At 49.0% G+C, this 23,004-nt stretch overlaps 1 protein-coding gene across 1 annotated transcript in view; it reads right to left on the minus strand.

Annotated features, from left to right (window-relative positions):
- LOC132567469 (phospholipid-transporting ATPase ABCA1-like) overlaps positions 1 to 23,004 on the minus strand; it is a 202,319-nt gene that overhangs the window by 161,959 nt on the left and 17,356 nt on the right. The window contains exons 7-13 of the mRNA XM_060233145.1: positions 21,867 to 22,122; positions 14,294 to 14,433; positions 12,952 to 13,050; positions 9,968 to 10,147; positions 9,455 to 9,669; positions 7,395 to 7,577; positions 4,526 to 4,748 (exon numbers count right to left, since the gene is read on the minus strand). Coding sequence (XP_060089128.1) covers positions 4,526 to 4,748; positions 7,395 to 7,577; positions 9,455 to 9,669; positions 9,968 to 10,147; positions 12,952 to 13,050; positions 14,294 to 14,433; positions 21,867 to 22,122 — 1,296 coding nt within the window. The remainder of the gene's footprint in view (positions 1 to 4,525; positions 4,749 to 7,394; positions 7,578 to 9,454; positions 9,670 to 9,967; positions 10,148 to 12,951; positions 13,051 to 14,293; positions 14,434 to 21,866; positions 22,123 to 23,004) is intronic.

Consider the following 23,004-nt stretch of genomic DNA (forward strand, 5'->3'; position numbering starts at 1 on the left):
ATTGACGAGAAGGAAACTCGCTCTCTCTCCATCTGGATTTTTACCAGGAGCATCTTCAAAGCAAGAAGGCTGATTTCTTATATCACGACTCCATCTTGATTACATATCGAGGGACAATGGGAGAAGTCCCAGCTCTCAGAACTTCTAAAAGCTCCAGCTTCACAGATTACTAGCCTATCCTAATTAAACATCATTAATAGACTTTAGAGTTTAGAACACTGCGTGTTTTCACCTTTTCTTTGTATCCTTGCTCATCCCTACGCTTAAACAGACCCTGAATACTCTATTCCTAATAGACAGATCCGAGCGGGCAGCCGTGTTGGTCCGAAGTAGTTGAACAAAGCAGGAGTCAAGTTTCACCTTTAAGGACTACAACTAGGAAATACACGTCCTTTTGTGATTCACCTAGATTTACAGAAACACCAATTGGCAGAAGACTTTTGTCAGAACTTGTAATTATTGAACTCTATGATTGTAATGCCTGCTTAGCTTAGCTGAATCCATATTGTAACTGTTAGGAAATAGCTAGCTTTGTATCTAGTAGTGTGCACAAATGCTTCGCATTCCAAGCCAACTGGAGGGTGACGGGGAGTCCTTGGGAAACATCTGCCAGTAACCTTTGAAGCTGCCTCCCCCTCTCCTCTCTCATCGATAAGAAGCTTTGGAAACCAAGCAGGGCCTCTTGAGGGGTGGGAACCAGTTTGTTATTGTAACTAGAATAGCTTAAAGAATGTAACTGCTGCAGAGCTCGTTATCAGAATCAACTCGTCTTCTACCTGTACTGTTCTCAAATAAATGCTTAGACTTTAACCAGAGTCATGGGCCTCGTTTGAAGTTCTTCAAGTTCTGACATTTTGATTCTGATCCTATTTTGAGCTTATCCGAACTGGGAACCTTGGCTAGATGGCTAAAAAGGCACCAGATAACGGAGAGCCCACCAACAAACCCATGGAGGCGGATCTCTGGGCCCTGATGGACGGGTCAACCATGAGAGGGGAACCGTGCACCCTAGAAACCCAAGCTACCCCAGTGGGGACGGAGGAGCACTGGGGAATAGAAACTTTTGTCATAGCCCCGTCCTCCTCTTTTGACGTGGTGGTGGGAGCAGGGTGGCTGGCTAGACATCAACCGGACATTTGATGGGCCGAGCAAATTGTACGATTCCCGGACTGGCGGTGTGAGCACCACCACTGGAAGACTAAGTGGGGCCCGAAGGCACCTCCCCAGAACGAGAGACTCTGCCTCACCCTTGAGGAAATAGGGTCGATCCCCAAAGAATACAGGGACTTGAGGAAAGCCTTTAGTGAGCGGGAGGCTGACGAGCTCCCTCCCCACCGCCCTACGGACTGCGCTATCGAATTAATCCCAGGGCAGGCACTGCCGAAGGCGAAACTGTATTCCATGGGGTGGGCAGAGAAAGCCGAACTGAGAAAATTCATTGACAAAAATTTGAAGCGGGGTTTTATTCGACCGGCCACGGCCCCCCATGCAGCCCTGGTCCTGTTCCGCAAGAAAAAGGACAGGGGGCTTAGACTTTGCACAGATTTTCGCGGGATAAACGGGATTTCCATGTCCAATGCTTATCCGATCCCGCTGATAAGAGACCTATTGAACACTGTGGCCGAGGGAAAAATCTTCACCAAACTCGATCTCCGAGATGCGTACTTCCGCGTGCGGATTAAAGAAGGAGACGAGTGGAAAACGGCGTTCAATACACCCATGGGACAATTTGAATATTTGGTGATGCCCTTCGGGCTTCAAGGGGCGCCAGGGGTTTTCATGAACTTTATAAATGAAGTGCTGAGAGAATTCTTGTATAAGGGGGTGGTGGTGTACCTTGATGACATCATTATCTATTCGAAAGATCTTGAATCGCATGTACCCCTGGTGAGAAAAGTGTTGTCCACCTTGTGCAAGAACAAACTGTATGCTAAACTGTCTAAATGTGAGTTCCACAAGACGGAACTAGACTACCTAGGATTCCGAGTGTCGGGGGAGGGACTAGCAATGGACCCCGCCAAAATTCAAGCGGTTCTAGATTGGGAACCACCCCGAACCCGACGGCAGCTACAATCATTTCTCGGGTTCGCAAATTTTTACCGCGGGTTCATTAAGGGGTTCGCCCGGGTAATGCTCCCCCTCACGGAACTCTTCAAAACTAAGGGAAAAGGGGATGAGGCGAAAAAACCTAACGTGGACGCCGGAGTGCCACAGGGCTTTCAAAGAGCTCAAACAACTCTTCACCTCTGAACCAATATTGGCTCACCCCAATGAATTAAAACCCTTCGTGGTGCAATGCGACGCCTCCGACGTCGCCGTAGGAGCCATATTGATGCAGAGGAACGAGGAGGGGGAACTCCGTCCATGCGCCTACATCTCTCACAAATTTTCAAACGAACAAAGGAATTGGTCGGTCTGGGACAAGGAGGCTTTTGCAGTAATGTTTGCTCTGAAAACATGGAGATCCTGGTTGGAGGGAGCCCGAGTCCCTTTCGAAATTTGGACCGATCACAAAAACCTAGAGGCCCTCACCGGCCGTGGCAAACTGACTGCAAAACAAATCCGGTGGGCGGGATTCTTTGCTAAATTCGACTTTGTGCTAAAACATATCCCCGGCACCAAGAACTTTTTGGCCGACGCGCTCTCGCGCATGCCCCAGCATGACAGTCAAAGAGAGGAGGTGATAGATTCCCTGATCCCCCCAGACCAAGTAGCGGGAGGAGTCACCACTCGATCAGGGAAAACAACCGGAGCCCCGGAACTGAAGGGGAAAGACCGGTTCGTGGCCGAGACGGAAGCAGAGGGAGGGGATCGGCCCGAACGGGTAGAAAAGGGAGAAGGGGGGCTTTGGTATTACCATGGGAAGATCTACGTGCCCAGAACCCTACGAAAGGAAGTACTGGAAAACTGCCACTCAGGCAGGCTAGCAGGGCACTTTGGTTACGTGAAAACCCTGAACCTAGTCACGAGACAGTTCTGGTGGCCCCAATTGAAAAGAGATGTGTCAGAATTCGTGAGTTCATGCCCCACATGCATCATGGCGAAACGGAGGGGGGGGGAAACCACCTGGCCACCTTATTCCCCTACCAACAGCCACGCGACCATGGGCGGTGGTCTCCCAGAGTCATGGGCCTCGTTTGAAGTTCTTCAAGTTCTGACAACTTTATTACCTTTTAGGGCTATCCAGACCAAATGGCCAAGCCACACAGGTTTACCATGTGATCAGTCTGCACACTTAATCAACAAACTGCTTGCATTTCAGCCCACAATACCTGATCCCCTCGTCTGATGAAGTGTGCTTAGAGAGCACACGAAAGCTTACGTTCTCGATAAAACTTGGTCTTACAGGTACACTTGACTCCTGCTTTGTTCTATTCCTAATAAACATCCTTATAATCTGAATGCTCGAAGCCTGATCTTTGCAAACACATCACCCCTATTCGATCTCACTTTCCAATGAGCAGCAGAGGGAAGGTGCAGAGGCTGCGCCTGCCGTCCCTTGAGCGCAATTGCTTGAAATAACAATCGTTTGCCTCTGCGGTGGCTTGTAAGAGCAGAGCGGGAGACGTGGCCACTAGGTGGAGCTCTTAAAACACAACACTGATACACAGTGCTAGATGATGTATAACTCTGTCCGCCAGGAGGTACTCTCCTAGTTTGTCGGTAGCAGTTGTTTACTACCCACCCCCGGAAAGTAAGGGAAAGAGCAAGCACTGCCAAAAGGAGGCTTAGAATTGGGGGGGGGGGGGGGGGGGGGAGGGTTCCCAGGTCCAATTCAAGAAATATGTGGGGACGTTGGGGGTGGAGCCAGGAGACATTGGGGGAGGAGCCAGGAGCACGGGTGTGACAAGCATAACTGAACTCCAAAGGGAGTTCCGGCCATCACATTTAAAGGGACTGCACACCTTTTAAATGCCTTCCCTCCACTGGAAATAATGAAGGATAGGGGCACCTTTTTTGTGGCTCATAAAAATGGACCCCCAGGTCCAATCTTTTTGAAACTTAGATGGCATTTTGGAGAGAGGCATGGGATGCTATGCTAAAAATTCGGTGCCTCTACCCCCAAAAACAAGCCCTCCAGAGCACCAGATACCTGCAGATCAATTCTCCATTATACCCTATGGGAATTGGTCTCCATAGGGAATAATGGAAGTGCCCAGCAGACATTTTCCCCCCTCCCCCACTTTCTAATGACCCAGATGCGGGGGGAGGCCCTCCAAACTGGGAGATCTCCTGCCCCCACCTGGGGATTGGCAACCCTAGAGGGGGAAGGTCCAACCTCTGGGAAAAGAGGCTTCTGAGTCAAATCCTTCAGAGGGTCTATCAGACCCCCAATTTCCACAGCCATTACAGGCAGAGTTTGCTATCTTCGTACAACTACACCTGTGTCCGAAGGACATTTTTACATAACATTGTAGGTAACAAAGGTTGTTTGGTGCACTTTTTCAATATGACACAGGAGGGATCCAGGTAACAGAGAGACCAGACGGGCGACATGTTCTCTTACGAGTCCCAGATGACCCACCTGGAGGAATAGGACGAAGATGAGGATGCTGATGAGGAAAAAGACAAGGCTGCTGAGGAACCAGCTGAGCCAGAGGGTGGTGCTCCTCAGCCCCATGATCTTCATGGTCTCTTTCAGACGAGCTTCCTTCTCGTGGACCACCCCTTTGATGAGCATGGCTACGGAGTAGATCCAAGCCAGCGTATTGAAGAGAGGCAGCAAGACGCTTACATGATGCAGGAAGCTGCGGGGGGAAGGATGAGCAAAACCCATATAGATTTGTTAAACCTCCAAAGCAAGGAGCAGCATACCATCATTTCCCCCACAGCTGCTGATCAGTGGTCCCACAACTCCAACTGCTCTTTAGCTCCCCTGTTCAGGCTGTAACCAGTTCTTTAAAAAGATAAAGGTACATATGAAGCTGCCTTCAACTGAATCAGATTCCTCCTGGGTCCATCAAAGTCAGTACTGTCTGCTCAGACTGGCAGCGGCTCTCGAACTGAAGTCGTGAGCAGAGGGCTCCCACTGCAGTACTGCAGCTTTACCACTCTGCGCCCCGGGAGTCTGCCCACAACTCCAACTGCTCTCTAGCTCCCCTGTTCAGGCTGTAACCAGATCTAGAAGGGTTGAAAGAAGTATGTGCTCCAAAAAATAGGTTTCAGGAAATGAAGGGAGGTGGCATGAGACCCTGGGGAGGGGTGGTGGCTCAGTGGTAGAGCATCTGCTTGGGAAGCAGAAGGTTCCAGGTTCAATCCCCGGCATCTCCGACTCAAAAGGGCCCAGGCAGTAGGTGATGGAGATGGAGGGACAATGGCTCAGTGGTAGAGCATCTGCTTTGTATGAGGAAGGTTCCAGGTTCAATCCCTGGCATCTCCAACTAAAAGGGGTCCAGGCAAAAAGGCATGAAAAACCTCAGCCTGAGACCCTGGAGAGCCGCTGCCAGTCTGAGTAGACAATACTGACTTTGATGGACTGAGAGTCTGATTCAGCAGAAGGCAGCTTCATGTGTTCATATGAAAGGAATTTTTAGGGGAGGGACAGTGGCTCAGTGGTAGAGCATCTGCTTGGTAAGCAGAAGATCCCAGGTTCAATCCCCGGCATCTCCAACTAAAAGGGGTCCAGGCAAAAAGGCATGAAAAACCTCAGCCTGAAACCCTGGAGAGCCGCTGCCAGTCTGAGTAGACAATACTGACTTTGATGGACTGAGAGTCTGATTCAGCAGAAGGCAGCTTCATGTGTTCATATGGTAAACTGACCTGAAGCAAGGTATGCCATGTTTCTGCCAGATCTGGCCAGTTAGAGGGAACCATACTGCTTACCGTTCACTGTGTGGATGAAGCTCTAACTACTGGGAGCCCTAGGCAAGAGGCCATCAGGTGGAAACCCACCCCCCACCCCACACACCATTCCTGTCATTCTCCTCCCCACCCCTCACCTTTGCACAGAGCAAGCAAATGTCTTCCTTGCTTGGGTGTGTGAATTGTAGGGATGCTGCTTGTTCACCCAGGTGTCTCCCTTGGGCAGCAGCTAACACTCCCATTCAGGGATCCTTTCCCACCACTTCCCACAAAGAAAGGGCAGGTGGTAACACCACAGTATCAGGGCAAACCTTTCCAGGTTGCATATCAATATTGACCCTTGATGCCAGCCTCAGGCGTGATTTCTCTTCCGACGCCGAAGATGGAACAAGCCATCCCTGGTAAGTCCCCCACACACCCGGGTCATGAGATCCCTCAGCAGCCCAGCCGCTCTTAGTGTCAGGGCTTGTGGGCGTCCTCTCCCAGGCCGCTAAACCTTGCCAGTGCTGAGTCCGCACGAAGGGAAATCCCTCTACCGGCCTGGCCCCTGTGCAGACAATGACAGCTGCACCGTGGGGGACTCTGACCCGCAAGGGAGGGGGTCCCTCGCCTGTTCAGTTTGGGCCTGCAGCAGAAGAGCAGGACTGGAGTCCAGCAGCATCTGAAGCACCGACAAGATCCCCAGAGTCTTTCCGGAGTCCCAAGGGAAGTTTAGCCCTTGAAAGATTACACCTGGGCAATCTTGAAAGACATTCAGCTGGGCAGCCATGTTGGTCCGAAGCAACAGAACAAAGTCGGAGTCCAGTGGCACCTCCGTAACCAAGAAAATATTTACTCAAGGTATAAACTTGCATTCAGGCACACACTTCTTCACGTACCATATCTGAAGAAGTGGGTGTGCACACAGCATGTTATACCTTGAATAAAACTTTGTTGGACTTAAAGGTGCCACTGGGTTTGAATTTTGTTCTGGGGAACCTGGTTCTTTACAGTCCTACTGGACTCAAATCTTGCTCTTCTCTCAAATCATGCACAACACCAGAAAGCTTAAAAATGTCCAGAAGGGAAGATGTTGGAAGGCAGGGCTTGATTTCCAAATTGTGTCTCCCCTCCCCTTCGCCAATTCTTTGCAGGCCCTTCCTGTAACAGGATACCTTCCAAGACAAAAGATGCAGAAACTGGCCAGAGAATGACATGTGTCTCAGGAATGGCCTTGGGCTAGCCATAGCTATCACAGGAGTTGTCCTTGAAAGGGCAGCTTCTGGGAGAGCTCTCTCAGCCCCTCCCACCTCACAGGGTGTCTGTTGTGGGGGAAGAAGATAAAGGGGATTATAAGCCGCTCTGTGTCTCTGATTCAGGGAGAAGGGCGGGGTATAAATCTGCAGTCAGACAAGAGATGCAGAAACTGGCCAGAGAATGACAAGTGTCTCAGGAGAGGAGCCGGGGAGGCCAGAGCCAGGAAGCAACAAGGGGCAGGCTGGGCAGCGAAGAAGCTCCCTACACACCCAAGTGCCCAAAGGATGGGGCTTCCTGCACGGGCTGTTTAAAATTTTTCCAAAGACTGTGAAGACCAGAAACTTGCAGCAACTCACGAATCATTCACATAGCAGGGGTAGGGCATCTGCTGCACATAGATGCCCGTGCGACGCAGCGACGGCATCCCAGAGAGAACCCGCACCACCGCCTGTTCCACGAGGTCCTGCACATAGACGAAGCCGCCCCAGACATAACGCAAGTTTTCAAAGGGATCAGCAGCCGGTCCTGGGTCCCAAAACCTGAATGGGGCACAAGCAGGAAAGAAGAGTGAGTTTTGGGGCAACCGACACTCAGCGCTTAAGGAATGAAACAAGAAACCACTCAGATGGGAACTGACGAGCAACCCCTTGTGGTACGCTTGGCAGCTCTCAGTCTGGCCACGCTTCTGGAGCGGGCCAGCCCTTTAAATATGCAGGGAAGTTCCCCATTGGTCTCTGCCTTGGAAGGCAGTGGGAACAAGCTGAGTGATAGGAATACACTGCAAAGGCAAAAGGCGACCACTGGGCGTCACGGACCAGAGAACGGACTTCTCGTCGCCAGGCAGAGACCAAAGATTCAGGGGAGGAGGGGGCAGAGCACCTGACGCCACCACAGGAGGGGGAGGCTGAGGTACTCCCAGGAACCCCCTCTGATGAGCCCCAAGAATATGAGCCCGCCCTCTCGCCCTGGGACACAGCCCTGCCTTCGGACTCCATTGAGGAATGCCAGGCCCACCCCACACCCCCGTGAGCTGCTTGGGAGGAGGGAAAGCATCGCTGACACTTGAATGTCTCTTCCATGTAAAGAGCTGGAAGTGATGTCACAGTGCTCTTGGGAGTCAGTCCAAACTCTATGATAGGCACCATAGAGACTGGGTTAGTTCCTGAAGCATTGCTAGAAATGCGGTTGTCTTCTCCCCATTTTCCTCCCACTTCTCACAGGAGGGCAGGCGACGGAGGGTGGGAGTTCCCCTGCCCTTAGCGGGCACCCCAGAGCTGACTGCAAAATCTGAGGTCTGTCCCCAACTGTCCCCTCAGGCCTCACTAAGCCCTGAACCGCCCCAAACTTGCTGGGATGCTAACTGTCGTAAGTAGGTGCCGTGCCTTTAACAACTAGCAGCCTGCTTTTGGAGGGGCGGGGCTTGCATCTCTATCTCTCTCCAGGAGTATTTAAGGCCTCAGTTTCCCCCCTCAGCCTTTGCAGGAACACCATCTAAGCTCTGGTACTCCAGAGTTGGCTCCAGTTCTTGGGCTCCTGCCTGAATTCTCTGACCTCAGGCTCAAGCAGCAGAGCTGCCCCTAGGGTTGCCAATCCCCAGGTGGGGGCAGGGGAGCCCCCGGTTTGGAGACCCTCCCCCTGCTTCAGGGTCGTCAGAAAGTGGGGGGAGGGGAGGGAAATGTCTTCTGGGAACTCAATTATTCCCTATGGAGATTTATTCCCATAGAAAATCATGGAGAATTGATCTGTGGGTATCTGGGGCTCTGGGGGGGGCTGTTTTTTGGGGTAGAGGCACCAAATTTTCAGTATAGCATCTAGTGCCTCTCCCCAAAATACCCCCCAAGTTTCAAAAAGATTGGACCACAGGGTCCAGTTCTATGAGCCCCAAAAGAAGGTGCCCCTATCCTTCATTATTTCCTACGGAAGGAAGGCATTGAAAAGGTGTGCCGTCCCTTTAAATGTGACGGCCAGAATTCCTTTTGGAGTTCAATTATGCTTGTCACAACCTTGCTCCTGGCTCCACCCCCAGTGTCTCCTGGCTCCACCCCCAAAGTCCCCAGATATTTCTTGAATTGGACTTGGCAACCCTAGCTGCCCCCCACACACAGTTGGACCATCATCACTGCCATTGGCTGCCTTTGAGCCAAGCGGCCCCTCCGGCACTGCAGAGAGTGCTCAGCTGACTCCAGGGCTGTTTTCATTTCCCAGCCTGCCCTTGGGCTCCTTCTCAGCATACCGAGACCTCACCAGCCATCACCTCAGCACTTTCCAAGCAAGTTCCTCGGTCTTACAAAAGAGAATTTAGCCATTAGTGGCTCAAGAAATTACATCTCTCTCTCTGTCTCTTTTGTGTCAGAGCGGAGCGGATGTCTCCGCTTTCAATTAAGAAGCACCCCAATTTCCCCAAATCTGGCCACACCTGTCCTTGATGTTGAAGGTGTAGCCGGTATCAAAGACATCCATGTAGATCTTCACGTGGATGCGGGCTGGGAAGTCTGGACCAAATTTTCTTTGGTTCTCTGGTGGCAGAAACACAACTCCGGCCCACAACTGGCGGTCCTCCAGCAGCCGCATGGCTCGGGAGATGAGACGCTCTTCAGACGACACCGCCTCGATCTTGTCCAGCGAGACACACTAGGGGCAAAGGGCTGCCATCACCCTCAGTCTGTGCAAGGAATACACGCCTGCAGGCCAGGATCCCGTTCCCCCGACACTACAGCTTGCTCCTGGACTCTTGCTCTTTCCTGCTGCTACCCTAGAGGCTTATCCTCCACCCCGACTCCCACCAAAAGGTTCCCACACACACTTCCAGAAGATGGCCGTCACCCCCAAAAGGGACGTCTCTGTCTCTCCTCAGCCATCAATAAATATCCTGTGAAGGAGGATAGTGGAGAGGGGGGCAGAGAGACATAACTCATTACCCCGAACACACCTCAAGAAACTGGGAAAAGGTACGAATAGCCTCATCCAGTTCAGCATAGGCAACACGCCAAGTGTAGGCCCGACCTGCTGAGTCTCCCGACAGGAACTCCCTCAAGGTTGACACATTCCAGTACGTTCCACTGAGGTGGCGCTCCAGGTATTGGGCCACCCCAGGGCTTTCCAGAAGGTTCTGTGGAAATGAACACAGGTGCTTCAGATTTCTACGTTGAACCTTCAACTCTGGAATGCTCTGTTAGTTGGCACCCAACTTCTTGTTTCAGGTATCAGCTTAAGAAGTTTTAAACTCATCTGATTTTTTTTTAGATTGATTTTTTAAAACAGGGGTGTCGAACACATCTGTAACAAGGGTCAGATCTGACATAAATGAGACGTTGTTGGGCTGGGCCATGTTGGGCCGGGCTATATGTGTACCTATTTAAGATTAGATAGCAGAGATATAAACTTTATGAAGGATGCAGACGAACACAAAGATTTTTTTAAAAAAATTAAAACATTAGCACTCATTGGTCTTAAATGAGTATTATTGTATTCCTCCAATGGGATCCAGGGAACTGGGCAAAGGAAGTTCTGGCTCTTTCCTTCCTTCCCCAGGGAAGCAGGAGGGGGAGGAGGCTCAGCCAATAGAAGGAAGAGAGGCTTGGGTCGGTAGCTCTGCTGTGCAATTGTGATAGTCTAGCAAAGCAAGCTCTTCTCCCTCCCCACCTTCCCAAGGGAGGAGCCCCAGCCAATAGAGAATATAGAGGTTTTGCTCTGTAGTTCCTGTGCTATTGAGCAAGCCTGGCAAAGCAATCCGTTACACAGAAGGAAGCAAGAGAGAGGGAGAAAGAAGCAGATGACAGCCAGTTGCTCCGGGGGCCTGATTCAGCCCCTGGGCCAGATGTTTGACACCCCTGATTTAAAACTCTCATGACCATTGACTAACCTTTCAGCAGTTTTTAAAAAAAAAATCTGGAAGTTTTTTAAAACTGATTTAAAAATAAATGGTGATCTGACATTCTGTGGTCAGGGGATGATACGGCAAGAAAACTGGGGACTGCTGAGGTTCATCCTGATGCAAAGTAGATTTTTTTAGAAAATAAAAGATTTTAAAAATTAAAAATTTAATTTTTTTAAAAAAAATTCATAAATGTGATGGACTTATCTTTGTACCCAGCTTGCTGGGGGGAAAGTATAGATCAGGGGTGGCCAACAGTAGCTCTCCAGATGTTTTTTGCCTACAACTCCCATCAGCCCCAGCCAGCATGGTCAATGACTGGGGAAGGCAATGGCAAACCACCCTGTAAAAAGTCTGCCATGAAAACATTGTGAAAGCAGCATCACCCCAGAGTAGGAAATGACTGGTGCTTGCACAGAGGACCTTTCCTTTCCTATCTTTGTAACTGCTGAAGAAACTCTGCATTTTGTGGAAATTATATCGCTGCCAAGTGCTGGCTTACTGGTATTTCCATCAGCTTCTACATCTGTTTCGGACGGCCTAACAAGACTTTGGGTGAAGAAAACAATTTGCTTGGTGTAGCAGTAGTGGAGAGTTAGCCTGAGATCTGGGAAATCCAGGTTTATGCCATGGAAGCTTGTTGGGTAACCTTGGGCCAGTCATATCTTCTCATCCTAATTTACTCAACAGGGTTGTTGTGAGTAGGGTTGCCAAGTCCAATTCAAGAAATATCTGGAGAGTTTGGGGGTGGAGCCAGGAGACGTTGGGGTGGAGCCAGGAGCAAGGGTGTGACAAGCATGATTGAACTCCAAAGGGAGTTCCGGCCATCACATTTAAAGAGACCGCACACCTTTTTAATGCCTTCCCTCCACTGGAAATAATGAAGGATAGGGGCACCTTCTTTGCGGACTCACAGAATTGGACCCGCTGTTCCAATCGTTTTGAAACTTGGAGGGTGTTTTGAGGAGAGGCACCGGATGCTATGCTGCAAATTTGGAGTCTCTACCTAAAAAAAACCGTCCGTCCCCCACCAAGATTCCAAATGACATCCAAGAAATATTTTAATAATTCACACAACCTGTACAGCTACAGGCAAAACTGGTTTAATGTCCTATTTCGCATATAATTTTTTTCTGGCTCAGATCTCCATCTCTCCCTACATAAAAGCTGCCTGAAAAATTCAGAAAGATGGTCGTGGGTTTCTGTTTGAACGAGCCCGACAAATACTCCTGTCCTGACCACTTGGCAGCATCATTCCAAAGGCCCATTCACCGAGGATTGTCAAGGATACCTTAAAGGTAAAGGTCATTCCCTGTGCAAGCACCAGTTGTTTCCAACTCTGGGATGACTCTGGGCATCACAATGTTTTCATGGCAGACTTTTTACGGAATGGTTTGCCTTTGCCTTCCCCAGTCATCTACACTTCCCCCCCAGCAAGCTGGGGACTCCTTTGACCGACCTCGGAAGGATGGAAGGTGAGCAGAGAGCTTAGACTGCAGTACTGCAGCTTTACCACTCTGTGCCACGGGGCATATCTTACCACTTGGTAAATGGTGATCTGATCCATCACGAAGAGAGGGAAAGGGGCAGCTGCCGGAGGGCTCTACACTGTGCACCCACTCCGCAAGCCTTGCTCTTAAGAAAAGAGCCCCCAACCTTTTTGAGCCTGTGGGAACTCTGGGATTCTGACACAGGGTGATTGGCACAGCTGTGAAATGGCTGCCACAAAATGGCTGCCTCAGCTTACTTTCAGTCCCACCCCAAAGAGGCTTGGGTTATGGGGGCAGCTGCTGCCAATGCAACGTTTTTAAAAATCTGCACAGCCAATCAAATCTCCCATGGCCAGCAGCCCCACCTGTTCCCGCTTACTTTCTAAAAGCACTTGGTGGCTGCAGGAGAGGCGTTGGGGTTCCCTGCTCTCTGGTCAGCCCTGACAGAAGGTGGAAACACAATTCTGGGAAAACGAGCCCCTCTAAACCACACCCTGAAGCTCGCCCCCTCCCAGCCACAACGGCCGAGCGTCAAGAGAAGAGACAGACCTGAATGGCATTCATGAAGTCGAAGATCTGGGGCCCCAGGTCCTGCCAGGCTCCCCTCAGATCCCGCAGCACGGCCAGGTTCTGGAATGTCCGGTTCACCTGGAGATTGCGAAGTGCAGTGACCATAAGCACAAATCTTGGTCAGACCGAAGACCCGCAGAGGCTGAACAGGTAACGGCAGAAAGCAGGGCGCAAAGGCCAAGACCTGCCCCCGTCAGAGGTAGACTGCCTCTGGACCTGGAAGCTCAACTGCACAGGAGACCTCCACGACAGGTCTGCATCTTCTGTGTACTCGAGAACCACACTGGAACCACACGGCCACCCCGTGAAAGCTGCACACCATGTCATAGGGCAATGGGGGAGGGGGCGTCACAATCTTAAGTGACCTAACATGGGTAGCCATGTTAGTCTGTGTGGAGCAGTAAAAAAGAGCAAGAGTCCAGGAACACCTTAAAAACATTTGCGGCAGGGTAGGAGCTTTCGTGAGTCATTGCTCACTTCTTCAGATTCATAAAGATGGGTAGCCCTGTTAGCCTTGAGAGCCGGTTCGGTGCAGTAGTTAAGTGCATGAACTCTTATCTGTGAGAACTGGGTTTGATTTCCCACTTCTCCACTTGTAGCTGCTGGAATTGCCTTGGGTCAGTCATGGCTCTAGCAGAGCTGTCCTTGAAAGGGCAGCTTTTGTGAGAGTTTTCTCAGCCCCACCTACCTTACAGGGTGTCTGTTGTGGGGGAGGAAGGGAAAGGAGATTGCAGGCCCCTCTGAGCCTCTGTCCTTGAAAGGGCAGCTTCTGGGAGAGCTCTCAGCTCCACCCACCTCACAGGGTGTCTTGTGGAGGAGAAAGGGAAAGGAGATTGTAGGCCCCTCTGAGCCTCTGTCCTTGAAAGGGCAGCTTTTGTGAGAGCTTTCTCAGCCCCACCTACCTGACAGGGTGTCTGTTGTGGGGGAGGAAGGGAAAGGAGATTGTGAGCTGCTCTGAGATTCTGTCCTTGAAAGGGCAGCTTCTGGGAGAGCTCTCTCAGCCCCACCCCTTCTTCAGAGTGAAAGGTAGAATATAAATCCAATGTTGTCATTGTCGTCGTCTTCTTAGTCTGTCTCTAGCAGCAGGAAAGAGCACGAGTCCAGGAGCACCTTAAAAACTAACAACAGTCACTCACAGTGACTCGCAGAAGCTCATCCCCTGCCACAAATCTGTTAATCTTTAAATTGCTCCTGGATTCTTGCTCTTTTCTACTGCTATCCTAGAGGGTCATCCTCCACCCCAACTCCCACCAAAAGGTACCCATACACACACACTTCTAGAAGACGGCCATCCTCTCCAAAGAGGACTTCTCCATCTCACCTCAGCCATGACCTTCTGCGTGGCAGGTGTAGCAGGGGTGTACAATATTTTGCCGACGAATATGGGTTTGATGCTGAGCCATATAATGCGGGAGAACGAGTCAGATTCCAAGCTCTGGGTCAAATTTTTGCAATAGGGGCCTGAAGGGTGCAATAAAAAAGAGAAAGGTGCATTAATCTCTCCCCACCTGAAACTATATACATATTCCTCTTGTTTTGGTGGTGGTGGGGGGGGGGGATAAAAAGACCCACTCATCTCTGAAAGCCTAAAACATCACTGTTCGCATTCCTGAGTCAGGAATGCAAGTATTTCATATTATTTCTTTATGGGGGGGGGGGGGGAATTAAAATTTCATGCATGTGTTGGAAGCTGCCATTTTACAGAAGAATTTAGCCATTTTAAAAATGTTGCAGCACACAGAGACCAAGTGATCTTGTTTCTCCCACCATGGCACCAGCGGCCACAGATAACATCTCATTGCGCCGTCAGGGTTCTATCAAGCACATGGATTACAAAGTGCCTTTTTGGGGAGGTGGGGGGGAGAACATTTTCAGAATGCTGAATTCTGCCTTTTCTTTTCTTTTTGTGGTATCGATATGTACCTCTTTTGCTTTTACTTGCGGACCCTTCAGTACATGTACTGGGATATTTTCCACATGGATAGTCCTGGCTTCATCCCAACACCCTGAATTAAACTGTATGATGAGTTCTAAGCTTTGTGGGCCTATTCTTGGGTCCCCAAGACAGCGCCCCTGGGTGCCCTCCAACACTTTTCCGAATGCCCAATGAGTGTTTTTAGAAAGTGGGCAGAGCCAAGCAGGGTTTTGCCCAGCAAGGATTCTGATTGGACATTGGAGATTTGATAGGCTGTAGAGATATACAGAAGTGTTACTTTGGCAGCAGCTGCCACAACAGTACAAGGATCTTCACTGTGTGACTAAAAGTAAGGTGTGGCAGCCATTTTGTTGCTGGGTTCAATTCAGGGCGTATCTGGGGACTTTGGGGGTGGACCTGGGATACTTTTGGGGTGGAGCCAGGAGCAAGGTTGTGATAAGCACAACTGAACGTCAAAGGGAGTTCTCGCTGTCACATTTAAAGGGACCACCCTGGAAATAATGGAAATTGGGGGCACCTTCTTTTGGGGCTCATAGAATTGGACCTCCCGGTCCAATCTTTTTGAAACTTGGGGGAGGGGGCAGTTTGAGGACAAGCACCAGATGCTATGCTGCAAATGTGGTGCCTGAACCTCAAAAAACAGCCCCCGAGCCCAGGTACCCACTAATAGATTCTCCGTTATACCTTAGGGGTACTGGTCTCCACAGGGCATGCTGGAGTGCCCAGCAGACATTCAACCCTTCCCCCTGGCTTTCTGATTGGAGGGAGGGCCTCCAAACCAGGGGATGTCCTGCCCCCAACTGGGGATTATCATCAGGATAGGGAGAAATTGCAAAAAATAGGTTAGATATTCAGAAGCCCTAGGCTATCGCAATAAATTACTATAGCAAGCAGTACAAAAATCATGCGCAGAAATTGTCAAAATTCAGTCAATCAATTATAATTTCATAATTCATTCAAAGTTCATTCATGATACAATTCATAGTATCAATTTAAACATTCAAATCACATACGGTCTCTCATGTTGAATAAAATTTAAAATCATCTGTAGTCCCTCATGTTGAATAAAGATCCAGAGTCTTTCAAATTAAATAAATCCAAAAGATGCCGATAAAGAAAAAATCATGCAATAAAAAATAGGAAATTAATCCGAAGACTTCAGGAATTCCGACTCCTTCACAATGAAAATAAATTAATGCCTCTACAATATTCCGTAGTTCGCAAAAGAGCTCACAATATGGTAAATAAGAAATCTTTAAAAATCTTAATAAGAAGACAGACCATGCTCAGATCTTCCCAGCCGACGAACAATTGATCTGAAGCATTCATTTCCCCTGATGGCTTTTTCCAGGTTGGGAAAGAATCATTAATTCACAGAAGTCTATAGTATGCTCTTGTAATTTGGCAGTAAACATAGTCAGCTTCAACTTGGTCAGTTTTGTAGATATATTGAGGATTTATTTCCATTATGAAGGAGTTGGAATTCCCAACTGGGAATTGGCAACCCTAGCTTTGGATCCTGTGGCAGCCATTTTGTGACTGGCTCCGGCTTCTGTGGCAGCCATTTTGTGGCTGTGCCTATAAGGCTGCCAATCTGCAGTTGGGGGCGGGGGATCCCCTGATATGGAGGCCCTCCCCCCATTTCAAGGTTATCAGATAGGAGGGGGGGGGATTTCCACTGAACTTTCCATTATACCCTATGGAGATTGGTCCCCATAGGGTACAATGGAGAATTGATCTGTGAGTATCTGGGGCTCTGGGGGAGCTGTTGTTTGAGGGAGAGGCACCATATTTTCAGCATAGCATCTGGTGCCTCTCTTCAGCCCCCCCCCCCCCCCCGTTTCAAAGATTGGACTGGGGGTCCAATTCTATGAGCCCCAAAAGAAGGTGCCCCCATCCTCCATTATTCCCAATGGATGGAAGACATTTAAAAGAACGCAGTCCATTTAAATATGATGGCCAGAACTCCCTTTGGAGTTCAATTGTATTTGTCACAACCTTTGTCCCCAGATATTTCCTGAGTCAGCCCTGGCAATCCTATGTGCCTGCCGTGCTGTGTCAGAATTCCAAAGGTGCCCTCGGGTTCAAAATGGTTGGGGACCCTGTTCTACTCCCTGCAGCACAAGAGAATTTGAACTCACTACTTGATGTGATGCTGCAGATCAGGAGCAAGATTCACAACATGCTGGCTTCCCCAGAGTTAATCCCAGCTTGGCATATCACACACACACACACACACACACACACACATCCGCTAGTTTGTCAGCAACAGTTGTGAGGGAGCATTTTGACATCTTTGACTTGGAAATTCAAAAGGCAGAGCTTGGGTGCGTGAAATCTCTCAATACAAATACAGACGGGGTGGTTGCCAAACCTCCTTGCAAAGCCATCTAAGCTTAGTGGCAAGCACAATATCCCAGAAGTTCCCAAACCTTTGGAGACTAGGCAGACCCGTAGCCACAGCGGGTGGGGGAGGGCACGGCCTCTCTATTAAAAACCACCTTCCCCCTGTAGGGCCCCTCCCTTGGAGGTAGGACTGCCAAGCCCCTGGTCTGGACGGGGAATCCCCTGCCCGGGAGGTTTGCAACCCATGAGCCCAATGTGGCGGGTTGCAAACCTCCCCCCTGCGTTGCTGGTGTGATGATGTCACCCGGAAGTGACGTCATCCAAATGGCAGTGCACACGCAGGCCACTCTAGGCGTTTCCGGGGAAACTCTATGGTTTTCTTGGACACTAGCCATTTAGGAGGTAAAACTCTATGACACCTACAGCTATTGGGAGGTAAAACTCTATGGTACCTCCCAAATGGCTAGAGTGTCCGGAAAAACCATAGAGTTTTCCCAGGAACGCCTAGAGCGGCTCGCGTGCGCACAGCCATCTTGATGATGTCACTTCCAAGTGATGTCATTTTGGGGGAAATGGCTAGAAAGTCCCCCGCCGGGACTTGAAGAGGACTTGGCGACACTAGTTGGAGGGCCTCCAGAGCTGCTGCTGCTTAGCAGGGGTTGAGTTTGCTCTTGTGGAGCCCTCTGTGCAAATGGGGCCATCTGGTCCTGCGGCCCCCACCAACACCAAATTTCTTACCTCAGGGGCCCCTCCACCCGAAATTTTCTGGCTATGGGCCTGAGACCATGGGCACTTGTGTAATTCTGATGCAATGTGACAGGTGCAGCCCAGCTGCAGCAGGAGGGGGAGCCAGCCACAAAATGGCTGTAGCAGCTTACTGTCAGTCATGCGGTGAAGATCCTTGTGCTGTGGGGATACAACTGCTGCCCAAGCAGCATATTTTAAAAATCTGCCTAGGCAATCGAATCTCCAGTGGCCAATCAGAAGCTTTCCTGGGCAAAAGTCCCACCTGGCCCTGCCTGTCAAGCATGGTGAAATTCCATTGATAATTGATTGTTATAGGATCCTGCCTAAACCTGGTCTGTGAAGTATCATGGAGGATCCTACTTAGTCAGCTTTGTTATTCTTTCCCTTCCCCCGTCTTGCTTTATGGCTTAAAAATAGAAGTAGTGAGAATTGAAACTAAGTAATCAGCACCTTCCCATGCATTCCTGTAAGGGAGTATGAGACATCTGGGGAAAGCAAGGACGAAGTCCTGATAACACTATGGGAACATTTATGATGGTTTATGTGTGAGTGCTACCCCGCACCCACATCCCTTGGAATCCTTTTGAGGTAAGCCTTAAAAGTATTGTATCAATGTATTGGCAGCATTATTCTCAAGAACCTGTTACACAGAAAGTATCGGTCTCTCAATAAACGGAGTCTTTGTACCAACTTTGACTCGTCATTGAACCCTTGGTGGGGGCCAGAAAAGGGGTTGGTGGGAGCCACGGCCCCCACATGAACCACATTAGGGACTCCCGCCATACCCTCTGGGAGCGGGATTTACGACTCAGTCTGTTCCACTGTATTCAGAACCTAGACACAAGTTTCTGACTGAAATAAATCAATTGTAGATAGCTTCTGATATGGATAAGCTACTATTTATGTTATCAGATATTGACTCTACGGTTTCTTATAAGGTAGCCCTTTTTGCTGTGGCTGCTAGGAAAATCAGGGCAAAGGCGATATCAACTGGACAGTAAAATGATATTGTTGTGGCCAATATATGGACAAGTACTCTTTTTCTCACGTTTCCTAAGAAACCTGTATAAGGGTCAAGAAGCAACTGTCAGAATGGGATATGGGACAACTTATTGGTTTAGAATAGGAAAAGGAGTTCGACAAGGATGTATATTGTCACCCTGCTTATTTAATTTATATGCAGAGTACATCATGCGGAATGCTGGCCTGGATGAAGCACAAGCCGGAATTAAGATTGCCGGGAAAAACATCAACAACCTCAGATATGCAGATGACACCACTCTAATGGCAGAAAGTGAGGAGGACCTAAAGAACCTCTTGTTGATCAAATCAGTCAGTCCTCAGGGAAATCAACCCAGACTGTTCACTGGAAGGTCAGATGCTGAAGCTCAAATACTTTGGCCACCAAATGAGAAGAGAGCACTCCCTGGAGAAGATCCTGATGCTAGGAAAGACAGAAGGCAAAAGGAGAAGGGGATGGCAAAAGATGAGATGGCTGGACAGTGTTACTGATGTAACAAACACGAATTTGAGCAGACTTTGGAGGATGGTGGAAGACAGGAGGGCCTGGCGTAACTTTGTCCATGGGGTTGCAAAGAGTCGGACTCGACTGTGCGACTGAACAACAACAAAAACTTTTTTTCAAACCCCAGCCAATAATTTGAGGATATTACCATTGGGCGAGATGATACCTTACGCCTCTTAGACTATTCCATTCTAAACACAAATCAGATCCTCTTTGTTGGAAGGAATGTAAGCAAATTGCTTCTTTTTACCATTGCTGCCTGGTGGAGTTGCCCGATAATCCGACAGTTTTGGGACGATGTGTTATCTGTTATTGATGATATACTTAAAAGTTACTATTCCAAAAAACCCAGAGTTTGCTCTATTAAATGACTGTTCGAATTTTGAGTTTGCGCAGGAGAAAAGGGATCTGGCCTGTCTATTTATTTATTTATTTATTTATTTATTTATTTATTTATTACTTTATATTTATATCCCGCCCTCTCCGCAAGCGGACTCAGGGCGGCTTACAATATCATAAAAACAATCAATTCCATAAAAACATATAAAACCATAATACATTTATAGGTTAAAAACTATTACGCTATCTCAGTCTAGTCTGGCGGTATTAGGTTCTGACTATGACCACCAGCTTCTGTAGGATGTCCGGTGGCAGCCCATTTTCAGTCAACCAGAAAAGCCTGCCTAAACAGTTCGGTCTTACAGGCCCTGCGGAACGCCGACAAATCCCGCAGGGCCCTTATAGCTTCTGGGAGGGTGTTCCAGAGTTCTGGTGCTGCCACCGAGAAGGCCCTAGATCTTGTTGCGGATAGCCTGGCTTCTTTTGGGCCAGGGGCGGACAGCAGATTTTTTGTCCCTGATCGCAGTGCTCTCTGGGGGATATATGGGGAAAGGCGGTCCCGTAGATAGGCAGGTCCCTGACCATAAAGGGCTTTAAAGGTTAATACCAACACCTTGAAGCGAACTCGGAACACAACAGGCAACCAGTGCAGCTCTCTCAGCACTGGCCGAATGTGCTCCCATCGTGGTAGCCCCATTAACAGCCGTGCCGCAGCGTTCTGCACTAGTTGTAGTCTCTGGGTTAGCGTCAGGGGTAGCCCCATGTAGAGAGCATTACAGTGATCTATTCTTGAGGTGACCGTAGCATGGATTACCGTCGCTAGGTCGCTGCGGTCCAGGTAAGGGGCCAGCTGCCGTGCTTGCCGAAGATGGAAAAAGGCAGATCTAACAGTGGCTGCCACCTGAGCCTCCATTGTAAGGGAGGACTCGAGGAGCACGCCTAAGCTCTTGACCTTGGGGACCGGTATTAGTGGCACCCCGTCAAGGGCCGGCAGCTGGATCTCTCTCCCCGGACCGCCCCGACCCAGGTAGAGAACCTCCGTCTTCGTCGGATTCAATTTCAGCCGACTCAGTTTGAGCCAGAAGGCCACGGCTTGTAATGCCAGGTCTAGATTTTCCGGGGTACAGTCAGACTGGCCACCCATCATTAGGTAGAGCTGGGTGTCATCCGCATATTGATGGCAACCCAGTCCATACCTCCTGACTATCTGGGCAAGGGGGCGCATATAGATATTAAATAACATCGGGGATAGGACCGCTCCCTGCGGCACCCCGCAACTAAGGGGGTGCCTCTGGGATGCTTCCTCCCCTATCACCACCCTTTGTCCCCGATCTTGGAGAAAGGACTCATAATGGCCATCAAATTATTGATAGCTTCAAAATGGAAAAGCCCTTCTAAACCTACTCAGTCACAATGGCTCCTGAAAATTTGGTATGTACTAATGATTGATACATTTGCTTCTCAGATCATCCAACAAGAAGAACTATGCAAAAACACTTTTATAGAGCGTTGGTTTTCTTTTTTCAAATATATTGAAAACTCTAATAAAGAATATTGTAAAGTACCTGAAAAATACAAAAAAATTATGTTTTACTGATTAGAAAGGAGAGATTTAATGCTTATATTAATCACTATCTATATGTATTTATAAATAAGTATATGACCCCTAGACAGCACAGTTGTTAATTATGCTTTGTTTAACAGTTGTAATTCTTTTACTCTGTATTGATTGGTTATAGTAATATTAAGCTGATTGTATGATTTAAGTAGTTAAAATTAAAAAAAAAATGATGTTGTTGACTGGACAATTAGAGCCTGATTATGGAATCATGGGGATGCTGTATGTAACTAAGAATGTGAACAATTTAAATTTGAATGTGTTAATTTTAGAGTCCTTGACTGCTCTTAACTTGTAAGTTGCTCTAATTGTAATGGCCAACGGCTTTACACAGCAAATATTTACTGATCTGTACTGAACTACTTAAGTTTGTTTTTACTCACTCATATTGTTGTCCAAGGAGACCGACTTCTGCTCGGGTCTGTTGTGACTGAGAAAGCTTTTCACGTCGTGGTCCTCATACCACTTGTCGTGGTCCTCATACCACTTGAAGGAGGAGATATTTGAGTCGCCCCCTTCAGGGTGATCACACATAACCTCGGACATGGCTGTAAATGCTCCTAGAGGGGAAGAGGCAGCGCCAGTCCCAGAAATCTGCATGGCCTCACGGAATTCCCCAAAGCTGGTCATGTTGAAGACCTGAGACACAGGAGAGCACACTGGAAGCTTCTAGAAACAGCTGTTTCTAGAAACAACCCCACCCCACCCCAGCACAAAGAAGTATCCACAGGTTACCCACAGGTGGGGGATGTTTTCTGCGCCACTCCAGAATGGTCAGGGTATGCTTCTGAGGACGTGCAAAATAATCCCCCTCGCAACCTCCCAGTTTTTTTCTTTTATTATACATGTGATCCATTCCATCCAGGAGTGCAGAGTGGTAGGCTAGACCTGGGCCACACCACACCTTGCTGGATATTGTGCAGTCATGGCACTGCAGGGGTGGCCAACGGTAGCTCTCCTGATGTTTTTTGCCTACAACTCCCATCAGCCCCAGCCAGCACTATAGCGGTCATTTGCGCCCTGGTCCAGGGAGCTTTTTTTTTTTTTTTTAGCAGGAAAGCACTGGAATACAGTTCTGGCTGGCTTGGCATCAGGGGGTGTGGCCTAATATGCAAATGAGTTCCTGCTCTTTTTCTACCAAAAAAGCCCTGCCCAGATCCAATGCCAAGTGTCTGCTGTAGGGCAACGATGGAGTACTACCCAAAGGATGTGCTGGTGGAGCCCTAGACAGAGCAGCTGGTTCAAATGGAGACTGGAATCTGGGTTTGCCTGTGAACACCCATGAAGCTGCCTTGTACTGAATCCATCAATGTCAGTATTGTCTACTCAGGCTGGCAGTCGCTCTCCAGCATGTTACATAGACGTCTTTCGCATCACCTACTACTAAATCTTTTTTAACTGGAGATAGCGGGGATTGAACCTGGGACCGTCTGCGTGCCAAGCAGATGCTCTGCCCCTTTCCCCTTGGTCTCTACCCTTTACACCACACTGCCTTGTAGCCAGAGCACATGCACATGTTAC

This window comes from Heteronotia binoei, chromosome 2 (assembly GCF_032191835.1).
Source record: "Heteronotia binoei isolate CCM8104 ecotype False Entrance Well chromosome 2, APGP_CSIRO_Hbin_v1, whole genome shotgun sequence".
Taxonomy (NCBI): Eukaryota; Metazoa; Chordata; class Lepidosauria; order Squamata; family Gekkonidae; genus Heteronotia; species Heteronotia binoei.